We start from the raw sequence: 12,672 nt of genomic DNA, 5'->3' as shown, positions 1-12,672 counted from the left end.
GCGACCTTTTAACCGTTGTCATGATAGTACGTAGATTGTGGCGGGAACAATTATCTGCTCTACGAAATGGAAACAGCGATGTACCGCCCTGGCATGATGAACCCGAACCCGCAATCGGAGATAGTGGAATTAATGTCCCCCACCCGATGATGACGAAGTCGGAAAAGCAATGACCAGATTAAAATACAAGGCTGCGGTTTAAAATGAAAAATATTGAAGTTTAATGCTTAAAGTTACCTATGTATATTTCAACGTTCGAATAATCGTTCAGCAACGAGCAATTGTTCGAATAATCGACGATGTACTTTTATTCGGTTTTAGCTAATCGAATATTAGAGCATTCGGATAGTTCGAATATTCGATTAATCGAATATCACGAGCTCTATTTTTTACACAATATAGAGCATTCAAATCTACTGTACTCTGTTTGCCAACATTGAGTTGATTCATGCAGAGGTTTACACCTTTTTCAGTTTATATTTAGAAAATTACAACTCATTTTCATTTCATATTCAGAAACTTACAATTCATAATCAGAAAATCTATTTCACATTCAGAATTTTACAATTCATTCAGAAAATTCCAGATAATATTCAAAACTTTCATTTCATATTCAGAAAAAACAACTTATATTCAGAAAGTTGCAATTGATATTCAGAAAACTACATTTCATATTCAGAAAATTACAATTCATATTCAGAAAAAGTTTCAAATGCCTTTTTATATCTAACATTGGTAGGACTGCTGGACACTGAGTACTTAGAAGTGAATGCAGATTCTAAACAATCTTGAAGGACATGGCGCGCATCACCGTGGGAAATAGTGTGATTTAAAGTAAGTCTTCCAGTTTCGACAGCGAGAATGCGAGGAGGAGGGTGAGGGAGAAATAGAGGGAAAGGGAGAGGAAGATGCAGAAGAAGACTTTATCTTAGACCATATTGCCTTTACTACTAATATTGTCCCAGACGCAGTACACTTCCTACATAGTCCATTGAAATACTCGTTAATAGCACTTGATTTATTTTATTTTTTTACAATGAATGTGTAACACATTTTGGCGAATATTGGCATTTCTAACATCACTATGCTGCTACTAAATAAATGCACAACAATAAAGCAAGCAGCCGCACTTATGTACATGAACACATCAAAGCAAGCAGCCACGCATACACATAACCAACAGCTCGAAGCAAAGAGATTATTTCACATACACATATGTAGTCAGCAGTTAAGAGCAGAAGTTGCTACTCACATATACACACGCATATAGCTAAATAACCAAGCATGAGAACAATTGCTCCAGAAGGCATGTTTGTGAAAAGTCTAGACCTTAGGACAAATATGCGAACGAGACAACAGAGTATAAAAGCAGCGCAAGCTTAGGAATAATCAATCAATTTGATTTAAACACGCTATTAGTGAAGTGTAATTGTTATTGTGAATTACTACTCCCAAAGCAGTTTAAATAAAGACCATTTTGCAATACTGAATATTGGAGTTATTTATTCAACAGTTCAGCGATTCGAACGTTAGCAGAAGGTGCAGAATAATCGGACTCCCCCAAAATTCGTTACAATATAAAAATACAGAGCTATCGGTAGGGTAGGCGGAGCACGCTACCACCACACCACCGCGACCAAGGAGGTATGTATGCAACATAAAATGTTCAAGCGTACAGTGAAATTTTCTGATTATGCATTATAATTTTCTGAATTTTAGTTACAATTTTTTGAATACTAATTGTAACTTTCTGAATATGAGTTCGAATTTTCTGAATATTAAGTGAAAATTCTGAACATGAATTGTAACTTTCCGAATATAAACTTAACAAGTAAGGAAGGCTAAGTTCGGGTGTAACCGAACATTACATACTCAGCTGAGAGCTTTGGAGACAAAATAAGGGAAAATCACCATGTAGGAAAATGAACCTAGGGTAACCCTGGAATATGTTTGTATGACATGGGTACCAAATGGAAGGTATTAAAGAGTATTTTAAAAGGGAGTGGGCCATAGTTCTATAGGTGGACGCCATTTCGGGATATCGCCATAAAGGTGTACCAGGGGAGACTCTAGAATGTGTTTGTACGATATGGGTATCAAATTTAAGCTATTAATGAGGGTTTTAAAAGGGAGTGGCCGTTTGTTGTATATGTGAAGGCATTTCGAGATATCGACCAAAATGTGGACCAGGGTGACCCAGAACATCATGTCGGGTAACGCTAATTTATTTATATATTTAATACCACGAACAGTATTCCTGCCAAGATTCCAAGAGCTTTTGATTTCGCCCTGCAGAACTTTTTCATTTTCTTCTATTTAATATAGTAGGCAGGGCCGTAGCTACCAAGGGGCAACCGGGGCAATGCCCCGGGCCCCCAGCCTACAGGGGCCCGGTCGGGTAAAAGAAATAATGAAATTAAAACCATCGATTTCTGTTCAATTAAATATTGTTATCTAAAATTACGTAGAAAAATTTGCACGGACGAAAAACAGCATTTTACTAAAATTAGTACAGATTCTTCAAATTTGTTTCAAAGAAAAAATGTATTAATTAATTTCCAGTCGATGAGTTGACATTTTTTTCAAATCTCGCGGCAACACTGGTCGGTACTCGCATCAAACTTGCGCGTGCGCATAATGGCACAGCAAAACAACAGACTGCCAGTTTAGTGCAAAGCTTTGTCAGCTTTGTTTACATAGTGATTCAGTTTGTGTCTAATAGTGTGGTAGATTCGACGGAATGAAACATGTTCTGGGTGATTATCAAGTCTTGCAGCCACAGTTCCTAGCAAATGCTTCGATAAAGAGCTTGGAACAAAAAGCTAACGAGTTTTCCAAACAATTTTCTGAGGACGTATCGGCATCATTTTCCTCTCAATTACTGTCTGTCAGGTCTACATTTCAGAAAGAACTTGCCCCTATGAAAGATGTGAAAGAGTTGGCTCATTTTTTGATTATTCAAAATTCCTCGTTGTCTTCGAGCTACGCAGATGTTTGCACCGCTCTTCTGATGTTTCTCACCATTCCCGTAACCACTGCAAAAGCTGAGCGAACTTTTTCAAAATTGAAATTGATTAAAAACTACCAGCGAAGCACGATGGCACAAGAAAGGTTGAGTAATTTGTCGCTATTGTCCATCGAAAATCAAAGAGCACGCAGAGTGTATTATAATGTGGTGATAGACAAATTTGCTGTTGTGAAATCGAGAAAATAGCTTTTATAGTTCATCTAAAACGTCGTCAAAAAATAATGATATTTTAATAAAACTAGTAAGACTGATGTTTCCCAAAGCTAAGTTTAAGTGAGACTGTAATATGAATATGTTTAAAATTTATTATAGTAAAAATCTCTGTATCGTATTGCAATGAATAAATATTAATAAGAAAATGCTTGGCGCGACATCCTTCCACCCATATCGAGGTTCTTTTTAAATTTGCGTCGTGCTCCTTTTTAGTTTGTCCTACAAACAGATGAATTTTCACTGAGAAGCTTTTCATGGTAGAAATACACGGATAAAATTTTGATAAAGGGGCTCCAATTATTGTTCTGCTACGGGGCCCCTGCGACTCACGCTACGGCCCTGATGGTAGGTATCACACCCATGTTACAAAGGTTTTTCCAAAGTCAAAAAATCAATCCAATCACCATGTTTCATTCCTTTTTTCATATTTTATGGCATTTTTTTCATTTTTCGTAATTTTCGATATCGAAAAAGTGACTTCAGATAAGTACGTGAACTAAGTTTAGTAAAGATATATCGATTTTTGCTCAAGTTATCGTGTTAACGGCCGAACGGAAGGACGGACGGTGGACTGTGTATAAAAACTGGGCGTGGCTTCAACCGATTTCACAGAAAACAGTTACCGTCATAGAGGCTATGCCCTTACCAAATTTCACACGGATTGGTAAATTTTTGTTCGACTTATGGCATTAAGAGTATTCTAGACAAATTAGATGAAAAAGGGCGGAGCCACGCCCATTTGAAATTTTCTTTTATTTTTATATTTTCTTGCACCATATCATTACTGGAGTTGAATGTTGACATAATTTACTTATATACTGTAAAGATATTAAATTTTTTGTTAAAATTGCACTTAAACAAAATTTTACTAATTTTCTATTCTGCGTCATAAGGTCAACCGACCTACCAAGTTTCATGGCTTTATCCGTCTTTGGTAATGAATTATCACATTTTTTCCGTTTTTCGAAATTTTCGATATCGAAAAAGTGGGCGTGATTATAGTCCGATTTCGTTCATTTTAAACAGCGATCTGAGATAAGTGCCCAGGAACCTACATACCAAATTTCATCAAGATACCTCAAAATTTACTCAAGTTATCGTGCTAACGGACAGACGGACGGACGGCCATGGCTCAATCAATTTTTTTTTCGACACTGATGTCTTTGATATATGGAAGTCTATATCTAACTCGATTCCTTTATACCTGTACAACCAATCGTTATCCAATCAAAGTTAATATACTCTGTGTGCAAAGCACGCTGAGTATAAAAACGCATTTTAAGTATCCGAGTAGTTGTTGTTTTGTTTCGCTCATACATTAATAATACACCGGTAAATAAATATTGGAAACATTGCATTGTAATAGTATTTTTATATTATTTATGTGCTGTGTGAATATTGTATATATATGGGTAAATTAATGATTTATTAATATGTTCAAAAATTTTTTAATGAAACAAAAAAAAAAAAAAACAAATATATAAGTATATACACTTATTTATTGTAAGCTACTGATATCTGTTTGGTAAATTTGAGGTTTACCTTAACTTTTTCTCTAGTGTTTTCTTAGCTGTTTCTCTAATGTTCCCGGTTTAAGTTTTTGCTGCTCTTAGCGCTCAATATTTTATATTCTTCAATTTCCGCAAATTCATTTTTATTATTTTTATTCATAAAAACAAATCATATATGTGCCACCGCGTATCATTAACTCTCATCCTTACAAGGATAGCTTACAATTATTATTCTTTTTTTTTCTTTTATTTTTTGGGTTAGTTTTAACATACTAACATTTTTTAACCTTACTTTTTTACATATTACCCCTCTCTACAAATCAAAACTATCAAATTCTTGTTTCGTTTCATTGACTTTCATGTGCTATTAAACAAAAATTTTCGATTTTTTAAATAAATATGTAAGTTACACTTCCTAATTTTTTATAAATCAAAAAACTCAGCAGCAGAAAATGATAAAAGATAGTAAACTGCATTACCATTATCATCACCATCATTATCATCATCAACTTAAAAATTGTGTTCTCTCATCATACTAATCCTAACAATGTTAATGCCCAATTTAAAATTGCGGCAAATGCTTAAGATTAACATAGAAGTAAGTAAAACATTTGCAACACATATGCAATATATATGTATACGTATCTAATTCAAATGGAATCCTTTCTCTTTTGTTGCAGTGAGTAAACGCTCTTTCATTATTTCCTCTGTTTGATAGTCGGGCAGCTTTAGATAATGTACACATGTATTTACCGACGGGTAACTACCATCTCCGGCATCCACTTTACGTACTACAGTTAAACGCGGATGTAAATTGGCTAGACCGCCTGGTGGTAGACTACTGCAGCCTGTAGTGAATTGTAGGAACGCTTTACGCTCGGGTCCTGTCATACTCATAAGGACATTGACGAAACGTAAGAAACCGGGACTGTAATGAAAAAAGACAAAAAAATGCTATTAAGAAACTATGATTTGATTGTTTTTGTTTTATCGGGCTATTGATTAAGGATTTCAGTTCAAATTCGAGCTCAAGGCCTATAACAATAATTTGTATGCTAACACTGTGCAACAGCCGGCTGGGTATTGGACCAACCCCACTTTTTTGCATAGATTGAGGCTTAACTAGACAAAGTACTATCTCCGTTTTTCGAAGTTAGCCTCCAAAAAATAGATATCGGCTTTCGAAGTTCGAAATTCTACATTTCAAAAAGTTTTTTTTTTTTGATAACGCGTTCAGCAAATTAAAAAAGTAAAAATGTGGTCATGGTCCGCCTTTTTCTTTTATTTGAATGGCTGAATTCTTTTTTTTGAAAAATTACAGTACGAGCAATTCCAGTGTAGAGTATGTGCAGACATGAAAGTAGTAGCCACTATCATGACACTATCTGACTTTTCACTTCGTATAACAGCTGTTATACTAAATTTCTCAAAAAAATAATTCTGCCTTCAAATAAGGGAAAAGAGCGGACCACGACCACTTTTTTATTTATTTATTTATATGTAATTAAATTTATAATAAATTATAAAATTTAATTATTGAGCTACAGCACTAGCTACCAGGGCTATTGGCTGTGTCGGTAAGGTAAAATATATATTAATGTGTTATATTTTTCCGTTGATGGCGCGGATGTACTTATAGATGGCGTTGATGTTTTCGATTGTAGGATATTTTATAAGGTTGGTTGGGTTGGGATTGTGTAGGTAGGTTGATCGGTCTTTTTGAAAGGCCGAGCATTCAAATAGCAGGTGAGTAACCGTAAGTTGAGTGTTGCAATGTGGACAATTTCTATTGTTTTGGTTGTTTAGAAGATGTGAATGTGTTACGTTTGTGTGGCCCAGTCGAAGCCGTGAGAATATGATGATTTTTTTCTTTTCAATGGCGGTGGGATAAATGGCTGGTGCATTGCTAGAGTTTACAGTTGAATAGTGGTAATGTTGATTGGGTGCTCTTTGTGCGTTTTGTTGCATTCGGTGTTGCTTTAGGCAGACTCTCTTGACTCGATTTTCTCCACGACGGTGCTTGTGATGGTCGGAGATCCGCAAGCAGACCGCGCTGCGTTATCTGATTCTTCATTACCGGCTATACCTGCATGTCCTGGTACCCAGATTATCCTGGTTTGAGGAGATTGGTGGAGAATGTCCCGGATGGTATTAATCGTATTCCAGTTAGTGTTAGCGGTGTTTTTTATGGCTTCGAGGACTGAGAGGCTGTCGCTAAATACTATGGATTTTTTCCCTCTCTTTTGGGCAATCTAGATAGATGCAGTGGACTGCATATAGTAGTTGGATAGCGTCCGACCATTGTCATCAACTACAGCGTAGGCTGTATTGTGTTCTCCTTTCGAGGCATCTGTGAAGAATATATCATGTTCTTGGGTCTGGAATAGAGACCGTAGTTGTTTGAATAGTTGTATGTACAATTCGTTGGTGGTGTTTTTTATATTTTGCGAGGTCTGTATTACATGTGCTTTGGTCGAAGAGCCAGGATGGATGTCTTATGTTGTGTTGTACGTAGAGTTGGTGTGATCCGCTGTGGTTTTCGTGTACAATGATGTGTATGGCTGATGGAGTTTTTGGCTTATTTCTGCTCGTTAAGGCTTTTTTGGCGTCGTTATCAATTATTGATCGTTGTTTGAAAAGGATTTTGGATAGTAGTCTGTTTGTTTTCAGAAATTCTTTCTTTGAGTGCTGGGAGTCCGGATTCGGTCAACAAGTTGTTTATTGGGGTGGTGATGAAAGTATATGTACGGTTTATGGTTTTCAGCTGTGTTTTCGGCATATGTGTAAGATCCCAGATTTGGAGAAGTTGATGTTCGCTCCAGATATGTTTGCCCAGTTGGATATCTCGTTTGTTACATTGCAGAAAAAAGTGTTGTTGTCGTTATTGTCATTTCGTTTGGCTAATATATATAGATCGTCTGCGTATATGTAGTGATGTAGTAGTTTGTAGTTATATACAATTGTGCTAATTCGGTTAAAGGCAATTAGAAAGAGCGTTACTGACAACGGGGATCCTTGAGGGATGTGTTATTGACCATGACTCTAAAACGGCGGTTCGTCAGGAATGATTTGATAAATGTAAAGACTTTCCTCCCAATATCCCAGTATTGGAGCATTTCTAAGATGACGTGGGCCCCAATTCTGTCGAAGGCTTTTTCGAAGTCAATGGATAGTATGGATACATGATTCCTTGATGATAGTGATTTTGCTGTGTAGAAGTCGATATGAAGTAGAGGTCCTACTGTAATTTTTCAAAAAAAGATTTCAGCCATTCAAATAAAAGAAAAAGGCGGACCATGGCCACATTTTTACTTTTTTAATTTGTTGAACGTGTTACCAAAAAAAAAATAAAATTTCGAAATGTAGAATTTCGAACTTCGAAAGCCGATATCTATTTTTTGGAGGCTAACTTCGAAAACCGGAGATAGTACTTTGTCTACTTAAGCCTCAATCCCTACAAAAAAAGTGGGTTTGGTCCATAGATGTTAAGTAATGATTAGATAATGCTAATGATTGCTAATTAACCTTCATTTGCGAAATTCTCTAATTCATTAAACAATTAGAAATAGTTCAACTAATTTCCATTAGATAATTTAAATTTTTTCTAATGGTAAATCTAATTGCAATTAGTTGTCATTAGCAAAAAAAATTGGGTTACCTTTACAATTAGAAATCTAATTGACTTCTGCTAATGCAATTAGATATTCAATTAGTTCGAATTAGAATCAATTATTTTGATAAAAATAAATTTTGTTCAAAGAATTATTGAAGTGGACGAATAATGATGTAAATAAATATAAATAACTGATTCTAATTCGAGCTAATTGAAAATCTAATTGCATTAGCAGAAGTCAATTAGATTTCTAATTGTAAAGGTAACCCAATTTTTTTTGCTAATGGCAACTAATTGCAATTAGATTTACCATTAGAAAAAAAATTCAATTATCTAATGGGAATTAGTTGAACAATTTCTAATTGTTTAATGAATTAGAGAATATTAACCAATTGCATCAATTGCTAATTCTAATTGGAATTTAACATGTATGGTTTGGTCCAATACCCAGAAAAAAAGTTGATTTTGTCGCATAGTGTAATTATTGTTTTTTAATTTTTCTATAATTGAAAAACAATTTTTTTAAATTTGAATAGAAGATAGGCAATTTTTGAGACACCTGCAATAGCTGCACAGATATATCCAGGTTGCTAAGCCTTCATCAGTATGCTTTAGGCACACTGCACTAATCTTCAGCTACATAGCGTTAGCATTATCAGTGATTTGCAACAGATGGCGCAACGCTGTTAAAATATAGCTGGTAATGAGGAATATAAGTTGCGATTTATCAGTCAAACAAAGCAGCGCTGCGTAGCTAAGTGAGCGTTGTGTGACTAAAGCGTATTGATAAAGCCTTAGCAACCTTCGAAATAGATCTATCTGCGCAGCTTTTGCAAATGTCTGAAAATTGCCTATTTTCTATTCCAAATTAAAAACCAAATTCGAAGCTGGAAACTATGATTCTGTAAAAATTACAGTCAATAATATTTAATAGTAGATAGGCATTGTATTGACTTGTCTTTTGTTGTTGTGATGTAGTGGAGGTTTTTGGGAGAGCTCTCCGATTTTGTTGGTCCTTTGGTGGATATAGATCAGATACGTTCCGGTAACAATCACCATTGAGGTGGAAGCCCGACCATCACGTAAACGATTTAATATGACCACCTTCAATCCCATAGGGCATCCCGCCCCATCCCCTAGTTCCATGAGGTTGGTGACGGCAGAGTCACGCCTGCTAAATATATGTGGCACATGCAGAGTTGTAACAGGATTCGCCTCGCTTAGGTGAGGTTGACTATTGGTTTGGGGAAGCTTTATATATAGTTAATAGCATGCCAGTGCTTATCATTAGGGTATTTGTCTGATAACGCTCAATAGTAAAACAAGTAAGAAAGGCTAAATTCGGGTGTAACCGAACATTACATACTCAGCTGAGAGCTTAGCTGCGTTGGTTTCGTAGATGGTTTATAAGTGGGTTTTAATTCCATATCACATACGTTTGGGAAATATCGACCAAATTGTAGACCAAGGGTGACGTTTTTTGGAACGATTTTCCTTCATCCTTTGTCAAATAAGGGAAAATCAGCATGTAGGAGATTGAACCTAGGGTAACCCTGGAATGTGTTTTTATGAAATGGGTATCAAATGAAAGCTATTAAAGAGTATTTTAAAAGGGAGTGGGCTTTAGTTCTATAGGTGGACGCCTTTTCGAAATATCGCCATAAAGGTGTACCAGGGGCGACTCTAGAATGTGCTTGTACGATATGGGTATCAAATTAAAGGTATTAATGGGGGTTAGTTGTATATGTGAAGGCGTTTTCGAGATATCAACCAAAATGTGGACCAGGGTGACCCAAAACATCATCTGTCGGGTACCGCTAATTTATTTATATACGTAATACCATGAACAGCATTACTGCCATGATTCCAAGGGCCTTTGATTTCGCTCTGTAAAACTTTTTCATTTTCTTCTACTTACAAAGTTTTTTCTAAAGTTATATTTTGCATCAAAAAACCAATCCAATCACCATGTTTCATCCATTTTTTCGTATTTGGTATAGCATTATGGCATTTTTTTTAATTTTTTGAAATTTTCGATATCGGAAAAGTGGGCGTGGTCATAGTTGGATTTCGCTCATATTTAATACCAACATAAACTGAATTCAGCTAAGTACGTGAACTAAGTTTGGTAAAGATATATCGATTTTTGCTCAAGTTATCGTGTTAACGGCCGAGCAGAAGGACAGACCATCGACTGTGCATAGACACTGGGCGTGACTTCAACCGATTTCGCCCATTTTCACAGAAAACAGTTATCGTCATAGAAGCTATGCCCTTACCAAATTTTACAAGGATTGGTAAATTTTTTCGATTTATGACATTAAAAGTATTCTAGACAAATTAAATTAAAAAGGGCGGATCCACGCCCATTTTTTGTTCATCATCCGATTCTGCTAATTTTTATTTAGAACACATATAGTAATAGGAGTAACGTTCCTGCCAAATTTCATCATAATATCCTCAACGACTGCCAAATTACAGCTTGCAAAACTTTTAAATTACCTTCTTTAAAAAGTGGGCGGTGCCATTCTGCGTCATAAGATCGATCCACTTACAAAGTTTCATCGCTTTAACCGTCTTTAGTAATGAATTATCGCACTTTTTCGGTTTTTCGAAATTTTCGATATCGAAAAAGTGGGCGTGGTTATAGTCCGATTTCGTACGTGCCCAGGAACTTACATACCAAATTTCATTAAGATACCTCAAAATTTACTTAAGTTATCGTGTTTACGGACGGACGGATATGGCTAAATGAATTTTTTTTTCGCCCAGACCATTTTGATATATAAAAGTCTATATATATATCGATTAGTTTATGCCGTTACGGGGTACCGTTATGCGAACAAAATTAATATACAATGTGAGCTCTGCTCAGCTGAGTATAAAAACAAGGACTACAAAATGTATAGCACTTGCAAAATAGCCTAGTAACGACTCGAGTTGGAATCTCAGCTCCTAATTTAAAAATACAAATCCATCTAATGAAACCTTTGGCAGTATGGCAATTGCTATGACAGCAGCATGATGCAGTAAAAGCAGACAGATGAATATAATATTACAAACTGGAGTCGCTTCTGACAACACTGGCCCTCATAACATACAGTGTTGCATCTTGATGGCCAAAAAGAAGTCTAAAAAAACTCCCTACATTAGGATCAAACCCGACAGACGTTGTTCTGACTTTATTTATCTATCCAGAAGGTTTAATGTGGTCATATTAAATCGTTCCAAAGATGGTCGGGCTAGTACCTTAATGGTGCTTGTTACCGGAACGTTCGTGATCTATATCCGGTAAAGTACCACCAACATCGATCACTCCCCAAAACCTTCGCGGAATGTCCTTATCGCTACAACAACAGCAACATGAAAAAAGAAGTATGTGACTTATAATTAACTTTATTATATAGTTCTGGAAACTTTTAAAACATGAACTATTTCCAGCCTTATGATCAAACCCGACAGACGTTCTGACTTTCTCTATCTATTCACCTGCCTCTCCTTCGTTGTTGTTATTGTTGTAACAGTGCCTCGCCCCATCCAATAGGTGAGACCGATTAATCAATATCCTCTAACGGGAGTCCAAGGAAACTTGCTGAGTGAGCTAGAGTGACTCGCGTTTCCCTGGGGAGTCGGCGTTCCTCTTCCGCAAGTTTTGGGTATTGTTCTTTGAGTACTGGATTCACCGCGCAATTCCTGGCATAAAGGTCCGACGCCTGTTTGTGGAGTTCACTGAGGACCTGCTTGTGTTTTTTGGCTTCATACGGCTGAGTTATCAGGTGCCCCTCCTTCGTCTCACCCTTTTCTTCCTCTCTTATTTCCTTTACCCTCTGCGTTTTTTCAGCTTACCATAATCGATCCACTATATTCCCCTATACCTTTCATTGTTCCGTAAACTTTCCTCCTTTTCGTCTTACTCTTCCTGCTATTGCCCTTATCTAAGCCTAGCCCTTACTATACTCCTAATCTTATCCTAATGTTGTTCCTACTATTTCTCTTAACCTCTAATTCCTATTTTTTCTCAAACCATTCCCCTTTATCTTACTTTTTCTCTCTCCGTTTTCCCTTGTTCCTTTTACTTTGCCAATTTTCTCTTGTCCATTTCCTCTTTTTCTTTTCTATTTTATTTCTTTTAATACCATGTTCTCTGCCCAATCCCACAAACCACGCCATTTACCACGAAATGAGCCTGCTTAATATCGCGTATAAGGTTCTATCTAGCGTACTGTGCGAAAGACTGAGACCCACAGTCAGTGAACTCTAAATCGATCAGATGGTAAATCTATTATTGATCAGATCTTTACGATGCG

At 36.3% G+C, this 12,672-nt stretch overlaps 1 protein-coding gene across 5 annotated transcripts in view; it reads right to left on the bottom strand.

Moving 5' to 3' along the window:
- Positions 1–4,593: 4,593 nt before the first annotated feature.
- The window catches only part of Ufd4 (ubiquitin fusion-degradation 4-like), a 153,421-nt gene continuing 145,342 nt past the window's right edge, over positions 4,594–12,672 (bottom strand). For all 5 annotated transcript variants that reach the window (XM_067765475.1, XM_067765474.1, XM_067765476.1 and 2 more), the window contains one exon: positions 4,594–5,680. In XM_067765475.1, coding sequence (XP_067621576.1) covers positions 5,398–5,680 — 283 coding nt within the window. In that variant the 3' untranslated portion in view covers positions 4,594–5,397. The remainder of the gene's footprint in view (positions 5,681–12,672) is intronic.

The sequence above is a fragment of the Eurosta solidaginis genome, chromosome 2 (genome assembly GCF_040869045.1).
Source record: "Eurosta solidaginis isolate ZX-2024a chromosome 2, ASM4086904v1, whole genome shotgun sequence".
Taxonomy (NCBI): Eukaryota; Metazoa; Arthropoda; class Insecta; order Diptera; family Tephritidae; genus Eurosta; species Eurosta solidaginis.
This window is presented reverse-complemented; position numbering and strand designations above follow the sequence as displayed.